Genomic DNA, 21074 nt, shown 5'->3' on the forward strand with positions numbered 1-21074 from the left:
AGAATTGATGCTTTTGAACTGTGGTGTTGGAGAAGACCCTTGAGAGTCCCTTGGACTGCAAGAAGATCCAACCAGTCCATCCTAAAGGAGATCAATCCTGGGTGTTCATTGGAAGGACTGATGTTGAAGCTGAAACTCCAATACTTTGGCCACCTGATGTGAAGAGTTGACTCATTTGAAAAGACCCTAATGCTGGGAAGGTTTGGGGGCAGGAGAAGGGGACGACAGAGGATGAGATGGTTGGATGGCATCACCCACTCGATGGACATGGGTTTGGGTAAACTCCGGGAGTTGGTGATGGACAGGGAGGCCTGGCGTGCTGCGATTCATGGGGTCGCAAAGAGTCGGACGCGACTGAGCGACTGAACTGAACTGAACTCACAAAAATAATCAGTATCATTTTGTGAATTTTTAGAGTAGGGAACTAAACTGTTGTAACTAATGAGAAATCCTAAAATTCAACAGCTTAAATGATATACAAGTTTATTTCTTTTATGGGATAGCTTCAGTTGGAGAGTAAATCTTGTTCTGTGTAGTCATTCAGAGACCTGTTGTCATCCTGACCAGCTCTCTCTAGGTGTTGCTCATCCAGCAGGAGGTGGGGAGAGAACAAAGAACAAGCTAGGATTTTCAATGTCTAATTTGCATTCATCACTTTTGCTAACATCCTGTTGGCAGAAGGTTAGTCAGTCACATGGCCACACTCAGCTGTGGGGAAGCCTGGAAAATTCAGTAACCAGCTGAGAACCCTCAGCTCTGCTACAACTCTTGTTGCTATGAAAGGAAGGAGGTTTTAGTGGACAACTAGTAGTCTTTGAAACTTCTTTTTTTTTTTTAAGATTTATTTATTTTTGGCCGCTCTGGATCTTTGTTGCTGTGTGCAGGCTTTTTCTAATTGTGACAAGCCGAGGCCACTCTTCACTGCAGTGCAAGGGCTTCTTTTGCTGCAGGGCACTGGGCTCTAGGTGCACGGGCTTGCATAGTTGCAGCATGCAGGCTCAGTAGTTCAGGTTCAAAGGCTCTAGAACACAGCCTCAATAGTTGTGATGCATGGGCTTAGTTGCTCTACAGCATGTGGGATCTTCCTGGACCAGGGATGAACCCATGTCCCTGGAATTGGCAGGTGGATTCTTCACCACCACCCAGGAAGTCCCTGAAACTTCTTTTAAAACTTTATAAAAATTGCATTAAACAGTATGTATTCTTCTCTTGTTTTTTTTTTTTACCAAATGTTATGATTTTTGAGGCTTATTAGACAGATAGATGTATTCTAGTTTATTCTTTTAAATTTTTTGTGTAGTATGCTGCTGCTAAGTTGCTTCAGTCGTGTCCGACTCTGTGTGACCCCATAGACAGCAGCCCACCAGGCTCTGCTGTCCCTGGGATTCTCCAGGCAAGAACATTGGAGTGGGTTGCCATTTCCTTCTCCAGTGCATGAAAGGGAAAAGTGAAAGTGAAGTTGCTTAGTCATGTCCGACTCTTAGTGACCCCGTGGACTGCAGCCTACTAGGCTCCTCCGTCCGGCATTTAATAAAAACATTATTGTTCCATTCTCCAGTTTGATATTTAGATTATTTACAGTTTTCAGTGTTACAATCCACGTGGTAATGAATATTCTTATAAGTGTCCTTGTGTACATGTACAAGATATTCTTTAGAGACGTGCCTCACTACCTTTTTCACACATAGCCTATACTGAAAATGATACTTGTGTGGCACACTGGTACCAGTGGATGAGACTTCTTGAGGTATACTGCCTGTCTACTCTGAAGATTGAGAGTTGAGAGCTCTGCCTTGGTAAACGCTTAGGAAATTCCACTTTAGATTTTGTTTGGTCGGATATGCCCATCTTCAGTATAAATAGGTATAAATGCTGCATTCTTCATCAAAGTGATTGTAGTAATTTACACTCTCATTAGCAATGTTTGGTGAGAATTTAGACAAACAATATTCAGTGTTGTCAGACTTAAACATTTTTGCCACTTAGTTGGGTATGAAGAGGTTTAACTTGTGTTTTAATTTGCATTTTTTGGTTACTAATAAGGTTGAAGATTGTTTCATAAAGTTACTGGCTGTTCTAGTTTACTTTTCTATGAATTGCCTGTAGAATTGTTCTTTGTCCTTTTCTAAGTTACTTGAGTTCTTTTATATAGTTCTGATATCTATCTTTTGTTAATTTTATCTGATATATTTTCTGTCACACTATAACTTTTTCCACAAATGATGTCCTTTTTTTTAAAAAGGCAACTTTATTAAAATATGATTTATGTACGATAAACTATATTTAAAGTATGCGGTTTGAGTTTTAATATATATCATGAAACTACCATCACAATCAAGATGCAAAGCACTTTCATTACCTCAAATATTTTTTCATACCCTCTCATCCCTTCTTTCACCCTGACCTACACAACCACTGATTTGTTTTCTATCACTATAGATTAGTTTGGGTTTTCTAATGGAACTCTTTTGAGAGTCATTTGTATTATGTATATTAGTAGTTCATTACTTTTTATTGCTTAGTAGTATTCCATTGTATAGATGTCCCATATTTTGTTTAAGCATTCCGTCTTATTGATATTCTGTTTATTTGCCAATACTACACAGCTTTGATCACTAGCTTTATAGTAAGACTGGCAATCAGCTACTATATCTTCAACTTTGTTCTTTTAAAAATACTCTGAGTATTCTAGGTTGTTTTCTTTCTATATATAAAATTGAGAATAGCTATTGCAGGGTTGTTAAGAGGGCAAAATGAGGCAGTCCTTTTAAGTGCTTACTACCATGCTTGACATTCAGTAAGGGTCCAGTGTGTGTAATTGTTATCATTAAAAACATTTTATTAAGTATTTGCTATGTGCTGGGCACCAGGTCAGGTGCATTCACACCTGTATGTGTATACACACACATATATACTGTATCTACTTCCAGTTTCTTTTGCTTTCATCACTCCCTTGTAAACAGAGGGAGTGGTCTGTACAAATGTACAACTTGAGACCAAGTATATCTTTATGCAAAGGGTTGAAAATGACCATCTCCTTGAATTTTGTGGTGGCCTGAGATAAACAGGGAAGATGACAGGTATAGTCCTTTTGATATCCCGAGGGATGGAAAGGCACACAATTAATAATAATCTTACTACTTGTCATTGCATCAACTGAACTAATTCTAATATGACATTCTCATAATATTGAAACCTGAAATGTGTGACTGATAAAAGCAGGGAAAAAGAATGAATTCCTGTGTTTACTGAAATACTGAATTTTTTTATTCATAGCTTTAGCATTTCCAGGTCATGTGGCTGCCTTTAAGGGTGATTTGGAAATGCTTAAGAAATTAATAGAAGATGGAGTAATTAATATTAATGAACGTGATAATAATGGATCAACTCTTATGCATAAAGGTAAGTTATGATTCCTGTTTCAGTTTTGACACAATTGCTGTTGAGTTGCTGCTGCTACTGCTGCTAAGTCGCGTCAGTCGTGTCTGACTCTGTGCAACCCCATAGACGGCAGCCCACCAGGATCCTCTGTCCCTGGGATTCTCCAGGCAAGAATACTGGAGTGGGTTGCCATTTCCTTCTCTAGTTACTTACCTGTTAAAATAATTATTCATTAGAAGCACATGAAAATGCAAAATTTTTCCTGATATGCTGAGAGGTATCAGTTCAGTTCAGTTTAGTTGCTCAGTCGTGTCTTTGCGACTCTTTGCGACCCCGTGAATAGCAGCACGCCCGGCCTCCCTGTCCATCACCAACTCCTGGAGTTTACCCAAACCCATGTCCATCGAGTCAGTGATGCCATCCAACCATCTCATCCTCTGTCATCCCCTTCTTCTCCTGCCCCCAATCCTTCCCAGCATTAGGGTCTTTTCAAATGAGTCAACTCTTCACATGAGGTAGCCAAAGTATTGGAGTTTCAGCTTCAGCATCAGTCCTTCCAATGAACACCCAGGACTGATCTCCCTTAGGATGGACTGGTTGGATCTTCTTGCAGTCCAAGGGACTCTCAAGGGTCTTCTCCAACACCACAGTTCAAAAGCATCAATTCTTTGGGGCTCAGCTTTCTTCACAGTCCAACTCTCACATCCATACATGACTACTGGAAAAACCATAGCCTTGACTAGATGGACCTTTGTTGACAAAGTAATGTCTCTGATTTTTAATATGCTGTCTAGGTTGGTCATACTCCTTCCAAGGAGTAAGCGTCTTTTAATTTCATGGCTGCAAGCACCATCTGCAGTGATTTTGGAGCCCCCAAAAATAGTCTGACATTGTTTCCCCATCTATTTCCCATGAAGTGATGGGACCAGATCCCATGATCTTAGTTTTTGAATGTTGAGTTTTAAGCAAGCTTTTTCACTCTCCTCTTTCACTTTCATCAAGAGGCTTTTTAGTTCCTCTTCACTTTTCTGCCATAAGGGTCGTGTCATCTGCATATCTGAGGTTATTGATATTTCTCCCGGCAATCTTGATTCCAGTTTGTGCTTCTTCCAGCCCAGCGTTTCTCATGATGTACTCTGCATATAAGTGAGAGGTATCAGTCTACTTTATTTGGTATACAGGATGCTTTATTTTCAACTCAAGTGTGATAATTCCTTTTATATCAGACATTTACGCATTATTACATTTGAGGGTAATTCACAAGAAATTCTCTTGTGATACTGTCATGTTAGTTAAGTGAAATTCACTACCAGAGAAGTTTCTGAGTACTATCATTTTCTTTTACTAAAAATGACTGATTAATTTATTGAAACAGAAACCATCTCTCTAGAAAAAAAGATTGAGCAGAGGACTTCTCTGTTGGTCCATATGTTAAAAAATCTGCCTTACAGTGCAGGGGATGTGGCTTCGATCTCTGTTTAGGGAACTAAGATCCCACATGCCTCAGAGCACTGAGCCCAGGCCCCACGACAAAGGATCCTACATTACACAATTTAAGATCCCACGTGTGGCAACTAAGACTTGATGCAGCCAAATAAATAAATAAATATATATATATTTTTAAAAAGGTTGAGTAGAATTTTCTTCTTTCTTGTACCCTGCAAAAATGTTTTTACTGCCATAGAAATATCAATGAACATTAGATTTGAACACATTTTCAAAATATCTGCCACCTTTCTTTGTGCTGTCATTCCCTCTATGTGAAATTCTAGAATCTTAATCTTTTTATGTTTTTTAATCAGACTGTTAAATTGTCAGCTCAGTGTTGGGAATATATACTGTAGGATTTATTCTTGACAATCTTATTTATAAAATCTTATTTATTCTTGACAGTCTTATTCTGGACCAAATCTTTAACCTACTGCATGTGAATTTCCATTCTGTTTCATTTGTGATATATCATAAGTTTCTACATAATCAATGGCATATAATTCTGTTAAAAGTCTTAGTGTAAAAAGTATGCTTATTAATATAGTCTTGTGTTTGAATTGGACTTTATTTCATACATTACTTCTGGGAGTCCCAGTCGCAGATCATGTTTCTGTTGGTTCTGTTGTTAGCTTAATCATTAAAGTTCATTTAAGTTGTATTGGGTCTCAAGTATAGAATCTAAGCCCCATGTTTTATCAGAGAGAGAGGGTCAGTGGAGCAGGAGGAAGAGGAACATGAAAGAGGTTTCTCATATAGAAAGATCCTCACTTTGGTTAACGTTCTACCCTAGACTTGGAGAATTTCATTCCACCTATCTCTGCTGAATGTTTAGGTGTAAAACTCTTTACCATGAGGTTTGTGAATGGGGAGGAGATTCAAAATGTTCATAGAGTATTTTTTAAAATGTGGTACCCTGGAGCAAAGTTCCATATCATATCCTATATATATAACCGGTTTCTATTGCTAATGTGTATGTGGGCTGTCATTGTTGTAGCATTGTAGCAAAGATGGGCATCTTGAGGTCTGGGAAATCCCGTAGTGTTCTTTTTTAAAAATACATATTTATTTATTTTTTTGGCTGTGCTAGGTCTTAGTTGCTATGCGTGGGATCTTTAGTTATAGCGCAAGAAATCTTTGGTTGCAGCATGTGGGACCTGGTTTGCTCACCAGGGATTGAACCCTAGGTCCTCTGCATTGGGAGTGTGGAGCCTTAGCCACTGGACCATCAGGGAAGTCCCCTGCAGTATTCTTTGTTAGCTGGTTTTAGATTTGCTGAGAGAAACCCCAGTCTCTTCAGAAGCCAGCACTGAGTTTTGGTGATGAGTCGAGCAGAGAAGGAGAGGACAAAAGTCTTATAGGCCTTTGTATGCTGGGATGCAGTGCTGTAGTGAGGGCATTGCTATGTCACCGGGTCTGGCTTTGTGTCCTTTCCTCACTGTTGCCAATATTGGAGGTAGATTGACTTGTAAAGCATCAAAGTCATACCAAAAGTTCCTCTTCTTTGACTCATTTTACAGAGGCATGTATATATTCAGCAGAGCTTCCCAGGTGGCCCAGTGGTAAAAGAATCCACCTGCCAGTGCAGGAGATGCTGGAGACGCGAGTTCGATCCCTGGGTCTGGAAGATCCCCTGCAGAAGGAAATGGCAACCCACTCCAGTATTCTTGCCTGGAGAATTCCAGCCTGGTGGGCTACAGTCCATGGGATCACAAAGAGTCAGACATGACTAAGTGAATGAGCACACACACATAATTCAAGTATATATGCAGAATTACACATCATTGACCTAAAGGGTTAAAACAGTTGGAAAGTTAAGACAACAAGGAAGAGTTCTCCAAAGTGGTCATCTTCATCCATTCATTCACTTAAAAGATAAACATTTGTGGAGTCCCATATAGGGTCACAAAGAGTCAGACACAGCTGAGCAACTGAGCACACATGTATGTATTCAGCACCAACCACACTCCTGCACCATGAAGATAACATGAGATTTAGACCTTATTGCTAAGGAGCTACATGCTTATACTGTGAACACCTAGAGATTTGTATAAGTCAGGATGTAATCAGTGGCAAAAAGTATTTGGCTGTTAAAATACATGGAATAGGAATTCAGGAGTAGATGTTAAGGAACAGAAGTTTCTTTGGGTTAAATTACACAGGAAGTGTCATGGGAATATAGATATAATATGTTAGTAAACACTAAACAGGGTGTAAAACTGTCATCATATTTAATCCTTATTGTAGTTTTATTAAGCAGTAGTGTATTATTCTTATAAATATGACACCAACTCTGCAAAAGGTAAGGAAATTGAGGTCCAGAGGGATCAAGTTTTTTTTTTTTTAATGTTCATTAAAAAAGATTGAAGTTTAGTTGATTTACAATGTTTCAGATATATAACAAAGTGATTAAGTTATATTTACATATATATATATATTCTTCTTCAGATTCTTTTCTATTGTAGATTATTACAAGATATTGAGTCTAGTTCCCTATGCTATACAGTAGGTCCTTGTTATTTATTTGTTTTATATATAGTAGTCTATCTGTTAATCCCAATTTCCAATTTATACCACCCCCCCCGGTTTCTGGACTGAGGTTGCACAACTAGTAAGCGCAGAGCTGAGATTTCATTTTCTTCATCATTTATTCATCAACTCTGTAGACGTTTATTATTTCTGTATGCCAGCCACTTTCTAAGTTCTGTCCTGTCCTCCTGTCTGTTGTTCAGTGAATCTAAACTCAAATCTTTTTGGATTATTGAATTCCCCCCACCCCCCCACAGTTTCCCTGAGTTTTGAGACGGACTGAAGAGGAGGGGAGAAGTTAGAGAGCATATAATTGGGTGATGGGCACCAGGTGCAAAAACGTATAAGCTGAGTTGTGGAGGTGAAAATTAATATTGAGTGCATGTGTTTTAAGGAAAGGTAATGAACAGTTCAGGTAATCATCGAGCCTGTAAATTCTGAGCTGTGAAGGTCAGAGGAATAAACTATTTATACAAGAAAACAAAAGATTTTTCAATCTTTCACATTCACACGGATTATACTCACATTTGGCCTGATACAGGATTGGTCAGGAGCTGTGAGTACAGTCGATGAGCACTGGATAAGGGTTAGCACAAAGCATAGATTATAGTTTCACATTACTTACTGGCTGTGTGATGTTAAATAAATATCCTCTGTGAGCTTCAGCTTTTTTGTATTTGTATGTAAAGTTCCTACATAAGGGCTGAGCATAGCAAACATTTGATTAAATATTTGCCTAATAAATGAAATAGAGAAAATAACATCTGGCCAACCTACTTTTGTTGATTATTGTAAGGATTAGTATTGTCAAGTACTCTCTAGTGGTACTGTCCAAAATTTTAGAAAATTGTTTACTGATAATAATAACTTTTTTGTGTGTGCTTTTTTTTTGTTTGTTTTTTACAGCTGCTGGGCAAGGCCATATAGAGTGTTTGCAATGGTTGATTAAAATGGGAGCAGACAATAACATTACTAACAAAGCGAGGGAGAAACCCAGTGATGTGGCTAAGAGGTATCTCTATCTGCTTTGCTTCTGTCTTTGTTTTTAAAATTTTTCATTTATTCTCTTATACTCAGAATTCTATCTCTGAAGATTTCTGAAATTATAGGACTCAGTCAAATGTTGATGGCATGATAATTTTCAAGCTGAATTGATGTTTGACAACCTATCAGCTCTTCTCTCTAAAGCAGTAATTTTCAGCTGGGAGATAGTATTGTCCCCTTTCTTTGTGGGGTGCTGAATTTGGAAATGTGTGCGGAGGGATGTTGTCACAATGATGGAGACCATCACTGATGTTTCATGAGGTCAATCCAAGAATGCCAGACATTCTACAGTGCTCAGAACAGTGGTATACAACGAAGAATTGTCTCACCCAAATGCTGGTACCTGTTGAGAAATGCTGTGTGATAGAAAGGAGTAATCAAAAGGAGTCACATGGATTTTGAAACAAATTTTAATATTTGTATTTGAATTAAATGTAACACCCATTATTGCTCACTTCGAGCTCATTTTAGATCAGGTCTTCAAGGAATACTTAGTTCATCCATTTTTTCATTTGATTGTTTTTCATTCAACTGAACCATGTTCCAGGTGCTGTGGTTAGCATTAGGATTACTAAGATGAAAAAACTTAGTCCTTGCTCTCAACAACCTTATAGTCTTGTGGAGAGATAAATGTGCAAATGTAACTTTTATTGATTATAATTACATTATTAGTACATGTTATATATAGGATCTTCCTGACCCAGGGATCGAATCTGGGTCTTCTGCATTGTAGGCAGATTCTCTACCGTCTGAGCCACCAGAGGAGTCCTATATAAAGTGCAGTAAAGCACATAGAAGAAAAAGTGCCCAAGTATTTCTGTTTGAAAGTTGAGGGGGAGAAATGTTAATATAGATGGTGGTAAGAGTTAAGGAAACTGCAGGGTGTCAGAATTTATATAGAAGTCTGGAAAATTTTTTTTCTTGGTGAAAGCAACATTTATGGTGACACTTGAAGGAGAAAGAGTTGAAAGAACACCTTGTGTGTTTGAGGAACGCATGTGGCTCAGAACAATGTGAGTCTAAAATAGGAGTGTGGGCTAAAGTTGCACATGAGGCTTGACAGGATGCAAGGGACTAATTATTCATTAAGATGCCATGCGGTTTTTGTTTGTGAGGTCATGTTCCGTAAAATTTTTGTCTGTAGGATCTTTTTGAAGCCTGGAATGTGGTTTTGTTTTACTACATACTAGCATCATTATCAACTCAGGCTAACTTTTGTCTTTATTTTAAAAAATAGATTTATCAGTAAAGCACAGTTTGTACAACACAAACTGATGAATTCTGATACATGTATATACCTGTGAAGTCATAATCACAATCAAGATAGTGAGCTTATCCTTCACTCCCCACAAAATCTTTTGCACCTTTGTAATCTCTCTCCTTCCCACTGCTTTCCACTGCTCCATCCCCAAGCAAACATGAATTTTCTTTCTGTCACTAGTGATGAGTTTGCATTTGCTAGAATTTTATATAAATGGAAACATACCATATATACTCATACTCTTATGTATGTGGCTTTTTTCAATGAGCATAATTATTTTGAAGTTCATTCATGTGTAGTGGTTCATCTCTTTCTTGTTGCAATGTAGTATTCCACTGGCTGTGGAATTCCATAGTATTCCAGAGTTTAATTATCCCCTAACCTATTGTGCTCAAACTACCGCACAATTGCACTCATCTCACATGCTAGTAAAGTAATGCTCAAAATTCTCCAAGCCAGGCTTCAGCAATACATGAACCGTGAACTTCCAGATGTTCAAGCTGGTTTTAGAAAAGGCAGAGGAACCAGAGATCAAATTGCCAACATCCACTGGATCATCGAAAAAGCAAGAGAGTTCCAGAAAAACATCTATTTCTGCTTTATTGACTATGCCAAAGCCTTTGACTGTGTGGATCACAATCAACTGTGGAAAATTCTTCAAGAGATGGGAATACCAGACCATCTGACCTGTCTCTTGAGAAACCTGTATGCAGGTCAGGAAGCAACAGTTAGAACTGGACATGGAACAACAGACTGGTTCCAAATAGGAAAAGGGGTACGTCAAGGCTGTATATTGTCATCCTGCCTGTTTAACTTATATGCAGAGTACATCATGAGAAGCACTGGGCTGGAAGAAACACAAGCTGGAATCAAGATTGCCGGGAGAAATATCAATAACCTCAGATATGCAGATGACACGACCCTTATGGCAGAAAGCGAAGAAGAACTAAAGAGCCTCTTGATGAAAGTGAAAGAGGAGAGCGAAAAAGTTGGCTTAAAGCTCAACGTTCAGAAAACTAAGATCATGGCATCTGGTCCCATCACTTCATGGCAGAGAGATGGAGAAACAGTGGAAACAGTGTCAGACTTTATTTTTGGGGGCTCCAAAGTGACTGCTGATGGTGATTGCAGCCATGAAATTAAAAGACGCTTACTCCTTGGAAAGAAGGTTATGGCCAACCTAGATAGCATATTTAAAAGCAGAGACATTACTTTGCCAACAAAAGTCCATCTAGTCAAGGCTATGGTTTTTCCATTGGTCATGTATGGATATGAGAGTTGGACGGTGAAGAAAGCTGAGTGCTGCAGAATTGATGCTTTTGAACTGTGGTGTTGGAGAAGACTCTTGAGAGTCCCTTGGACTGCAAGGAGATCCAATCAATCCATCCTAAAGGAGATCAATCCTGGGTGTTCATTGGAAGGACTGATGTTGAAGCTGAAACTCCAATACTTTGGCCACCTCATACGAAGAGTTGACTCATTGGAAAAGACCCTAATGCTGGGTAGGATTGGGCACAGGAGGAGAACGGGACGACAGAGGATGAGTTGGTTGGATGGCATCACTGACTCGATGAACATGGGTTTGGGTAGACTCCGGGAGTTGGCGATGGACAGAGAGGCGTGGCGTGCTGCAATTCATGGGGTCACAAAGAGTCAGACACGACTGAGCAACTGAACTTAACTGAACCTGTTGAAGGACATCTTATTTGTGTCTACTTTTTGGTGATTATGAATACAGCTGCTGTATACATTTACATACAGATTTTTATGTGAATGTTAAGTATTCAATTCACTTGGGTAATACTTAGGAGTAGGATTGCTGAGACAGATGCTAAGGGTGTGTTTATCTTTTTAAGGAACTGTCACAGTGCCTTCCAAACTGACCACACCAATTTGCATTTCACAAGCAATAGATGAGAGTTCCTGTGACTCCTTGTCTTGCCAGCATTTAATATTGCCAGATGTTTTGATTTTCATAATTCCAGTAGGTGTGTACTGGTATCTTATTGTGGCTTTTAATTTGTTTTTTCCTAATGAAAAATGATTTGATGCATCTTTTCGTATTCATATTTGTCATTTGTTTTCCTTTGGCAAAGTGACTGTTCAGATCTTTGGTCCAGTATTAAAACTTGGGTGTTTTTTTTTTTATTATTGTTGAGTTTTAAGAGCTCTTTCTATAGTCTGGATACTAATCCTTTCTCAGATTTTTGTTTTGTGAAGATTTTCTTTCAGTTGTAGTTTGTTTTTTCATCCTCTTAATAATGAAGAGCAAAAATAATTTTAAAAAAATTTACTAATTTATTTGACTGTGCTGGGTCTTAGTTCTGGCTTGCAGGATCTTCAGCCTTTGTTGTAGCATGTAGGATTTAAAAAAAAAATAGTTGCAGCATATGGGCTCTTTTAGTTGCAGGCATGCAGCATTTTTAGTTGTAGCATGTGGACTCTTGGTTGCGACATGTGGGATCTAGTTCTCTGACCAGGGATGGAACCGGGGCCCCTGCGTTGGGAGTGTGGAGTCTTAGCCACTAACTACCAGGGAAGTCCCAAGGACAAAAATTTTTTTTTATCAATTGGCTCTTTTATGGATTACACTTTTGGTATCATATCTAAGAAATCTTTGATTTAACACCAAGTCACAGAAATTTCTTCTTTTGTTTTCTTTTAGTTTTAGGTTTTACACTGATGTCTGTGATCCATGTTGAGTTAATTTTTGTATATGGTATGAGGTATGCATCTCTTTTTTTTTTTTTTTAATGGGTATCTAATTGTTCTAGCACCATTTGTTGGAAAAGCTGTCTTTTTTTCCTGAATTGCCTTTGTGTCTTTGTCCAAGTTATGGGCTTATTTCTGTACCCTATATTTTATCCATGGATCTGTTTGTCTATATCAGTATCACATGAGCGATTATAATGTCTTTGTCATTCATCCACTGAAATGCTAAGTGTGAGTGTGGTGTTATAGAAGTACCCTTGAATCTGTTGTAAAGCAAGTACTCAGTAAGTGCTAGCTGTTAAGTTACAGTCTAGTAATAGATATAATGAATTTTTTTAACCTTACAACTTCCTGTGTTTATTACTATATCATTAATGATTTGCAATACCTGATGAAAGGTGAGGATATATGTCTGCATGTGGTTATGTAAGTGTGTGGGGAAAAAAATAGGGATTTGAGGTTTTTGTGTTTAGTGAGTAATTCTTCATCTACTAAGAGAAAGCAGTTAAACATTTTAATTAGCAAAACTTTGGGAAAAAATATGCAGATTACATACAGTCACAGCAACAACTTGAAAACCAAGAGTATATTACTAGCTTCATAGAGGTGTGGAGAAGGTCAAAGAAAATAGGAAATTTGTATAGAAAAGTCATTATTTTTCCATTAAATTTCACAGCCATGCTGAGTGTTTGAAGGTTGAGGAAGGGTGAAAATTAAGGGGGGTAGAGCTGTAGTTTTCCCTAAAACTGGAACCAGAACTAATTCTACAATGTAAATTAGGCCATCAGGAAAAGGTAGTAAACACAGGTAGATCAAGTAGGGTGGTTCTGGGCTTTCTGCTCAGTTGAACAGCTCTGTCTGAGGCCACACCAAATATTCTTTTGATAGAGATCAACTCTTTCAGTTGAATTTTTGTCACTAAAAATTACGGAATCTGGGAATTCCCTGGCGGCCCAGTGGTTAGGACTCTGCAGTCTCACCCTGGTTGGGGAACTAAGATTCCACATGCCATGTAAATTGGCCTCTCCCAAAAATATGGAATCAGCCTTTAATATGAGTGCTTGTCCTTCGTTTCCACTAACTATTTGAGTTTCCTGCGTAGCTGGGTATGTGTCACATTGTCACCGACCTTCAGATACAGTTTTGCTTCTGTAGTGGTGAGTGAGCTGGTGAGATGATGTGGAGTGTAATTCCCTAAATTAAGTGCAAACTGCGATTTATTTATTTATTTTTTTTTTGCAAACTGCGATTTAAATTTGAAAAAGATTATGGATCCTGTTAATTACTAATTCTTTTCTACAGGTTTGCCCATTTAGCAGCAGTAAAGCTATTAGAAGGACTACAGAAATATGATATAGATGATGAGAATGAAATTAATGAAAATGATATTAAGTTTTTTATAAGACATGGTGTTGAGGGAAGCACTGATGCCAAAGATGATTTAGGTCTCAGTGAGTCAGATAAAACAGATGCCAGAGGTAAGTGTACCAACTCTTTCATGATTTTCACTTTAAAAAAGTTTACCATAGCCAGTTTTTACCACAAATTTGGGGGATTATTCTAAAGATAATTACCATCTACAAAGTAAAATACTTTGGTATTTTGGGGAGAAGTAGTACGAATTTTTGTACTAGGGGTTGTTGAACGTACAAAAAATGTAAGACATGATGATCTCAGTCCCTCCATGAGGAAAGTGATATTTTCATGCCACATAACCCTAATTTCACTTTTCATGGTGTCTGTCAGAGAGCCATGGCTCATATGAGTGGATGAGAAGAACTGTTTCAATGGCACTCTTTCATAATGAGGAGAAAGATAAGAAGGATCTGTTTGAATGTAGGCTAACCAAAGCAGAGGTAGGTGTAGTAAAGTGAGCAGTGCTTGGGCAGTGGATTCAGACATCAGGGCTTCACCTCTTTCTAGCTGTGTAACTCTGATCCTCGGTTTCCTCATCTATAAAAATGAGAATATTAACATGACATCACCCTCACAGAGTGAACTAACGAATGGGATGTGCCTAGCTCGTGGTAGAAGCTTAGTAAATGTCAGTTCCCTTCCTCTTTTTTTTTTTTTAAATAATTATTTATTCATTTATTTGGCTGTGCTGGGTCTTTCTTGCTGTTGGGCTTTTCTCTAGTTGCAGTGAGCAGGGGCTTCTCATTGTGGTGGCTTCTCTTGTTGTGGAGCAGGCTCTAGAGCATCTGGGCTTCAGTAGTAGCAGCACATGGGTTCAGTAATTGCAGCTCCCAGGCTCTAGAGCACAGGCTCAGTAGCTGTGGTGCACGGGCTTAGCTGTCCCTCAACATGTGGGATCCTCCCAGACCAGGGATTGAACCTGTGTCTCCTGCATTGACAGGCTGATTCTTCACCACTGAGCCACCAGGGAAGCCCAGTTCCCTTCTTCCTGATCTCTGGAAAGTATTTTCAGTTATTCTGACAGGAAGAACTAGTTGTACCAAAACTGTATTCTCTGAGAAAAATTTCTAATTCATGTCTAAATAAAAGAAATTTTTTTTAAAGAACTCCCACAATACTGTTAGATCGAACCTCATTCTCCAGGGGATGGTAGAAACCTCTTTCCTGGTGAATGCAACGTACAGATGCTGATGCCAGGGGCTCCCAAGAAGCAGCCCACCTGGATCACCACACAGGAAGGCTCAGAGTCAATGATGTCTTCAGAATTTCCTGACAGCTTTATTTTAAATAGCTTTATTGAGATGCAATTCACATACCATTTAATCTACCTGTTTAAAGTGTACAATTTAATAATGGTTTTAGTGTATTCAGATTTGTGCAACCATTATTACAATAAAATTTGTAGTATTTCTATCACCCCCAAAAGAAACCTTATACCTATTACCTTCTTTTCCTTACCCCCAAACCATCCCCCAAATTAGGCAACTGCTAACCTACTCTCTGTCTCTGTAGGTTTGGCTATTCTAGGCATTTCATATGAGTGGGATGATACCATCTGTGGTCTTTTGTGACTAGCTTCTGTTGCTTAGCACGTTTTCAAGCTTCATGTACATTGTAACGTGGATCATTACTTCATATTTATTCTTTTTTACTGCTAAATACACTTTATATATCCATTTATCAGTTGTTGGTCATTTGAGTTGTTTCCATATTTTGGTTATTAAGAATAATGCTGCTGTGAACATTCATATTCATGTTTTTGTGTGGATGTGTATTTTCATTTCCTTGGTTACACCTAGGAGTTGGAATTGCTGCATCATCTGGTAAAAGCATGTCTGGCATTTTGAAGAACTTCAAACTGTTTTCCAAAGTGGCCCAAACTGTTTTCCAAAGTGGCCGCACCAATTTACATTCCCACCAACCATATGTGAGGGTTCCAGTTTCTCCACATCTTACCAGTGCTTGTTGTTGTTTGTCTAATTGATTATATTAATAGTTGATGAGAGTGTGTAGTGGTATTTCATTTGGTAGATTTGATTGGAATTTCCCTAATGATTAGTGGGATGTTCATTATCTTTTCATGTGCCCATTGATCACTTGTATATCTTCTTTGAAGAAATATCTACTCAAATCCTTTGCCTATTTTTCAACTGAGTTATTTATCTTTTTATTATTGAGTTGTAAGAGAACTTCGATTTAAGTCCCGTGTCACACACATGATTTGCACATATTTTTTCCTGTTCCATGGGTTGTCTTTTTTCTTGATGATGTCCTTTGCAGTGCACATGCTTTTCATTTTGATGAAATCCACTTTATCTATTTTTTATTTTGTTTGTGCTTAGATTTCTTTTTGTTGATTGTACTGAGAATTAGCAAGGACTTAACTAGAATTGCCGAAAATGAACAGGTGATTTGTAGAATTTCAGTGTCTTCTGAAATGATTTGAGCAGGAGATATTTGTGAAGTATCATTGTCAGTGAATCACAAAATTTTTAAAAGATGCTTTGGGAAAGACCATGAATGAAACTAGAACAGGTTCCTGTTGTGGTGTGTTTGATGTAAACGTCCTCTTACACCCTTGTCCTACAGTGAGACTCTGCTGGCGCCCAGTTGTGGTGTTTGCAGCTAGTGAGGGTTTTGTATGTGCTATTTTCTTATCCTTATTTAATTTTATTCCAGAACAAAATCCAAAGGACTAGCCAGTCTCTTCTTGGAACACTAGGTTTTGCAAGAGCACCTGCAGGGGACTGGTTGGATTTTTTGTCATTCCAGAATTCTTGGAACTGAGTTTCAGTTCAGAGCATTCTTTAGTGAGTTAGATTTAGGGTCATGGCATCATAGAACCCTGGAACCATTTGAGGTTTGGCTCCTGGCTCAACACTCCTGTCACATCATCCAGCATCCAGTTACTTTCAGTGAAGACACTCACTGTTGCCCAGGTGGCCCATTCTACCTTCTGACAGGGTTCTTGTAAGGATTAAAATGTACAAGGCACTTGGCATAGTGTCCTGCCCATCATAGGCACTCCACAAAACGCACGATAACTCTTACTGCTTTTATTTCAGGTTTCACCTTTGTTAAGATCTCTCTTCCTGGAGCTAATCCTGATTAGTCCTAGCTCTTACAGTCCCCTAGAACAGCTTTTTCAAAACATAGCCTTCAAATATTAAAGATTAGATAAACAGTCACAATTTTTTCAATCTTATGTAACATTAAAGAAAAAATCCCCTCTATTTGCTTGCTGGTGGTTATGGTGGATCCCAAACCTGTCTGTGCAGCTGCATTGTCTGAGGAGCTCTTACAGGGTATGAAGACCTGAATTTGTAGGACTGATATGGGCTCAAACATATGCATTTTAAAAAGTGCCCAAGTTGATTCTGATGTACATGGTTTGGAACCTATAGCTCTAACCAACTGAGAGATAAATCAGAGGAAGTGATTTGATAACCTGGTTGTATGGCAGAGTTTTCTCAACTTCTGTACTATTGACATTTTGGGCCAGATCTTTATTTGTTGAGGGGGTTCTCGTGTGTATTTTAAGATGTTTAGTAGCATCCTGAGCTTCTACATGCCAATAGCCTGTTTCTTTTCATCCTGCAAGGGTCAGCAAGTTAAAAAGTATATTTCACATACTCCTTGGAGGAGAAAATCAACCCAGTTTGAGAACTAGTACCACAGAGGATAGAAAAATCTTAGTTTTTAATAGTTGGAGGATAGCTCAAAGCAGCTATCAGCAAACTTCCTTCTCAGTATCATCTTTTGAAGGTACTATACAAGTGACTAGTGACAAAATTTGGGGATTGGATTAGTTCTGGTTTATCTTAAATAAATCAAGCATAATTCAGTTTTTCTAATTATCAGACATAATTAGATCATACGTGATCGGTAGTCCTAAAACACTGCTGGGCCACCTCCCTCCCTCCCTCCCTGTTCATGGTATTAATAATAGCTGTAACAATGATACATCCTCCAGCATCAGTATTGCCCTGTTAGGTATTTCACTGTTTGTTCACCCTAGTACTCTGCTACTGGTGTTTATCCTTCTATGTAGACACCACCCTCCCTCCCTCCCCTTCCCCTGACCTTGCAGACACAGCTCTAGAGGAAGAATATGCTTCAGGGCCAGCCTCCTGTGAGCACATGGGCTGTTACCTGTCTAAACTAGGTTGCTATTCAATTCTGTCTTGCAGTGAGAGCTTATAAGAAAATCGTAGAATTGAGACACCTCCTTGAAATTGCTGAGAGCAACTATAAACATTTGGGAGGAATAACAGAAGAAGATGTAAAGCAGAAGAAAGAACAGCTCGAGTCTGAAAAGTAATATCCTCAAAACTCTAGTGATTTGTTTTTATTTACCTTTCTAAATGCCGCGTGAGGGTTGGTTGCTGAACAACTTGTTTTTTCATCCCACCAAAGGGTTTGAGTTTCCAACCTGTTTTCCTCTTAAACTCTCAGATGGAGAAGGTGTTAAGACTTTTTAAAAATTGTGGTAAAATATGCATAACATAAATGTGTCACCTTAACTGTTTTTAAAGTAGAATTCAGTCGTGTTACGTATATTTACATTTTTGCACAACTGTTCTCCAGAACTTTCTATCTTGCAAAACTAAAACATTATAAGGAGGAGGAGTTGTTTTTGAGACAGCTACTTTGAGATTTTCAGCCAACACAGTCTCTAGCCATCCCTGTGATATTGGACTTCCTGCTCACAAGTGTGTGACCCAGTCCTGTGTTCATGGATGGTGGTGCCCCTCAGAATGCTCTCAAGCCTGGAGGCAGTGAGGGCCCCCTTGCCTTTCACTTCCTGCACCCAAGGTCGGCTCTCAGCACATCTGGTCCCTCTTTAGTTGATGAACCGCTGCTGCAATAGAGGGTGTCAAGTGTTTATTCCTCCCACTGCTTCTCTGCTAGTCTGTCTCTTTTCCACAGTGCACAGAGAACACAGGCAGACAGGAGGGAGACTTCTGCTTTTATCAAACATGGGTCTTTAAGGAGCAGAGCACATGGGTTCTTTGCTTTCCCTACCCTTTCCTTTCATTGGATTCTCTCCTTCCTCCTCGTTAGAACCTCCTGTTTCCCTTTCATTCATCCTTTTCTGCGTCTAGTCTCAGTAAGAGATTTGGTAATTATTCAGAGTAACATATAAGTCTTTGATAAGGATCAATATGCTATCTTTCCATGGATATTTGAAAGTTGTGGTAGACCCCCCCCAAAAAAAATTTTTTTTAATCAGAGTGTCTTTGTATTTCATAAGTCACATCACACAAGTAGCTATCCACTGTCTCTGTAAAGTCTTTGAGATGTAGAATGTTTTTAATATTGGCCTCTGCCTAAGAGCCTAGCTAAAATTTCTTAGATTCTCTGTAGTCTAGAAAAGTACTTCACAGTGGAGCAATTATTTCCTAGATAATGAGCTTTAACTTTTGTTCCCTTTGCTTCTGAGGCAGATTACTATACTACTTGTACTGTTGATACTTCTGAGCACTGCTGTGTGCTGGGCAGGTAAGCCTCTCATACATATTGTCTCATGCAATCTTCATACTTCCATACTTCCATTCTCTCACTGTGTGCATTAGGAAACCAAGATTCAACTACAGGTTAAGTGACTTGCACGAAGTCACAAAGGGAGGACTAAGGGTTAGGGGTGGAGCCAAGATTTGGCCTGAATCTATTGACTCCAAATCTATTAGTCAAGGTTATTACAATTTTAATAGTCTTCTTGTTATTGTTGTTCAGTCACTAAGTCGTGCCTGACTCTTTGTGACCCCATGGACTATAGCACGCCAGGCTCCTCTGTCTTCCGTTAACTCCTGGAGTTTGTTCAAATTCATGTCCATTGAGTCGGTGTTGCTAGCTAACCATCTCATCCTCTGTTACCCCCTTCTCCTTTTGCCTTCAGCCTCTCCCAGCATCAGGGTCTTTTTCAGTGAGTTGGCTCTTTGCATCAAGTGGCCAAAGTATTGGAGCTTCAGCTTCAGTCCTTCCAATGAATATTCAGGGTTGGTTTCCTTGAGGATTGACTGGTTTGATCTCCTTGCAGTCCAAGGGACTCGCGAGAGTCTTCTCCAGCACAATTTGAAAGCATCAGTTCTTTGGCACCCAGCTTTTTTTATGGTCCCACTCTCACACCCGTACGTGGCTACTGGAGAAACCATAGCTTTAATTATATGGGCCTTTGTTGGCAAAGTGATGTCTCTGCTTTTTAATACACTGTCTAGGTTTGTCATAGCTTTCCTTCTAAGGAGCAAGTGCCTTTTAATTTCATGGCTGCAGTCACTGTCCACAGTGATTTTCGAGCCCCCCAAAATAAAATCTGTCACTGCTTCTACTTTTTCCCCCTTCTGTTTGCCATGAAGTGATGGGACCAGATGCATCTTCCTTTTTTTAATGTTGATTTTTTTAAATTAGTTTATTTTAATTGGAGAATAATTACAACATTGTGATGGTTTTTCCCATACATTGACATGAATCAGCCATGGGTGCACATCTCCCCCCCATCCTGAACCCCCCTCCCACCTTCCTCCCCACCCCATCCCTATGGGCTGGGGTGGTCCCAGAGCACCAGCTTTGAGTGCCCTGCTTCATGCACTGACCACTGCAAGGTCATCTATTTTACATATGGTAATATACATGTTTCAGGGATATTCTCTACAATCACCCCACCGTCACCTTCTCCCACAAGAGTCCAAAAGTCTGTTCTTTGCATCTGTGTCTCTTTTGCTGCCTTGCATGTAGCATTGTTTTTACCATCTTTCTAAATTCCATATATATGCGTTAATATACAATTTTGGTGTTTTTCTTTCTGACTTACTTCACTCTGTATAATAGGGTCCAGTTTCATCCATCTCATTAGAACTGACTCAAATGCGTTCCTTTTAATAGCTGAGTAATATTCCATTGTGTATTTGTACCACAACTTCCTTATCCGTTCATCTGCTGATGGACATCTAGGTTGCTTCCATGTCCTAGCTAGTGTAAACAGTGCTGCAATGAACATTGGGGTGCATATGTCTCTTTCAGTTCTGGTTTCCTTGGTGTGTATGCCCAGCAGTGGGATTGCTGGGTCGTATGGCAGTTCTATTTCCAGTTTTTTAAGGAATCTCCACGCTGTTCTCCATAGTGGCTATACCAGTTTGCATTTCCACCAGTAGTGTAAGAGAGTTCCCTTTTCTCCACACCATCTCCTGCATTTATTGTTTGTAGACTTTTTGATAATGGCCACTCTGACTGGTGTGAGATGATA

At 39.1% G+C, this 21074-nt stretch overlaps 1 protein-coding gene across 36 annotated transcripts in view; it reads left to right on the top strand.

Annotated features, from left to right (window-relative positions):
* The window catches only part of ANKRD42 (ankyrin repeat domain 42), a 57008-nt gene that overhangs the window by 23460 nt on the left and 12474 nt on the right, over nucleotides 1-21074 (top strand). For 25 of the 36 annotated variants that reach the window (XR_014067596.1, XR_014067595.1, XR_014067593.1 and 22 more), the window contains 4 exons: nucleotides 3277-3402; nucleotides 8305-8410; nucleotides 13718-13893; nucleotides 18022-18148. Coding sequence is in view for 17 of the 36 variants with exons in the window: in XM_081536852.1 (XP_081392978.1) it covers nucleotides 3277-3402; nucleotides 8305-8410; nucleotides 13718-13893; nucleotides 18022-18148 (535 nt within the window). In the remaining 19 variants the exon portion in view is untranslated. Of the gene's footprint in view, nucleotides 1-3276; nucleotides 3403-6389; nucleotides 6559-8304; nucleotides 8411-13717; nucleotides 13894-14161; nucleotides 15261-17432; nucleotides 17746-18021; nucleotides 18149-19278; nucleotides 19334-21074 lie in introns of those variants that run through there. The other 11 variants (XR_014067599.1, XR_014067600.1, XR_014067602.1 and 8 more) reach the window with 5 other exon arrangements.

Source organism: Giraffa tippelskirchi, chromosome 10 (assembly GCF_054371585.1).
Source record: "Giraffa tippelskirchi isolate mGirTip1 chromosome 10, T2T-mGirTip1v1.2.pri, whole genome shotgun sequence".
Lineage (NCBI taxonomy): Eukaryota > Metazoa > Chordata > Mammalia > Artiodactyla > Giraffidae > Giraffa > Giraffa tippelskirchi.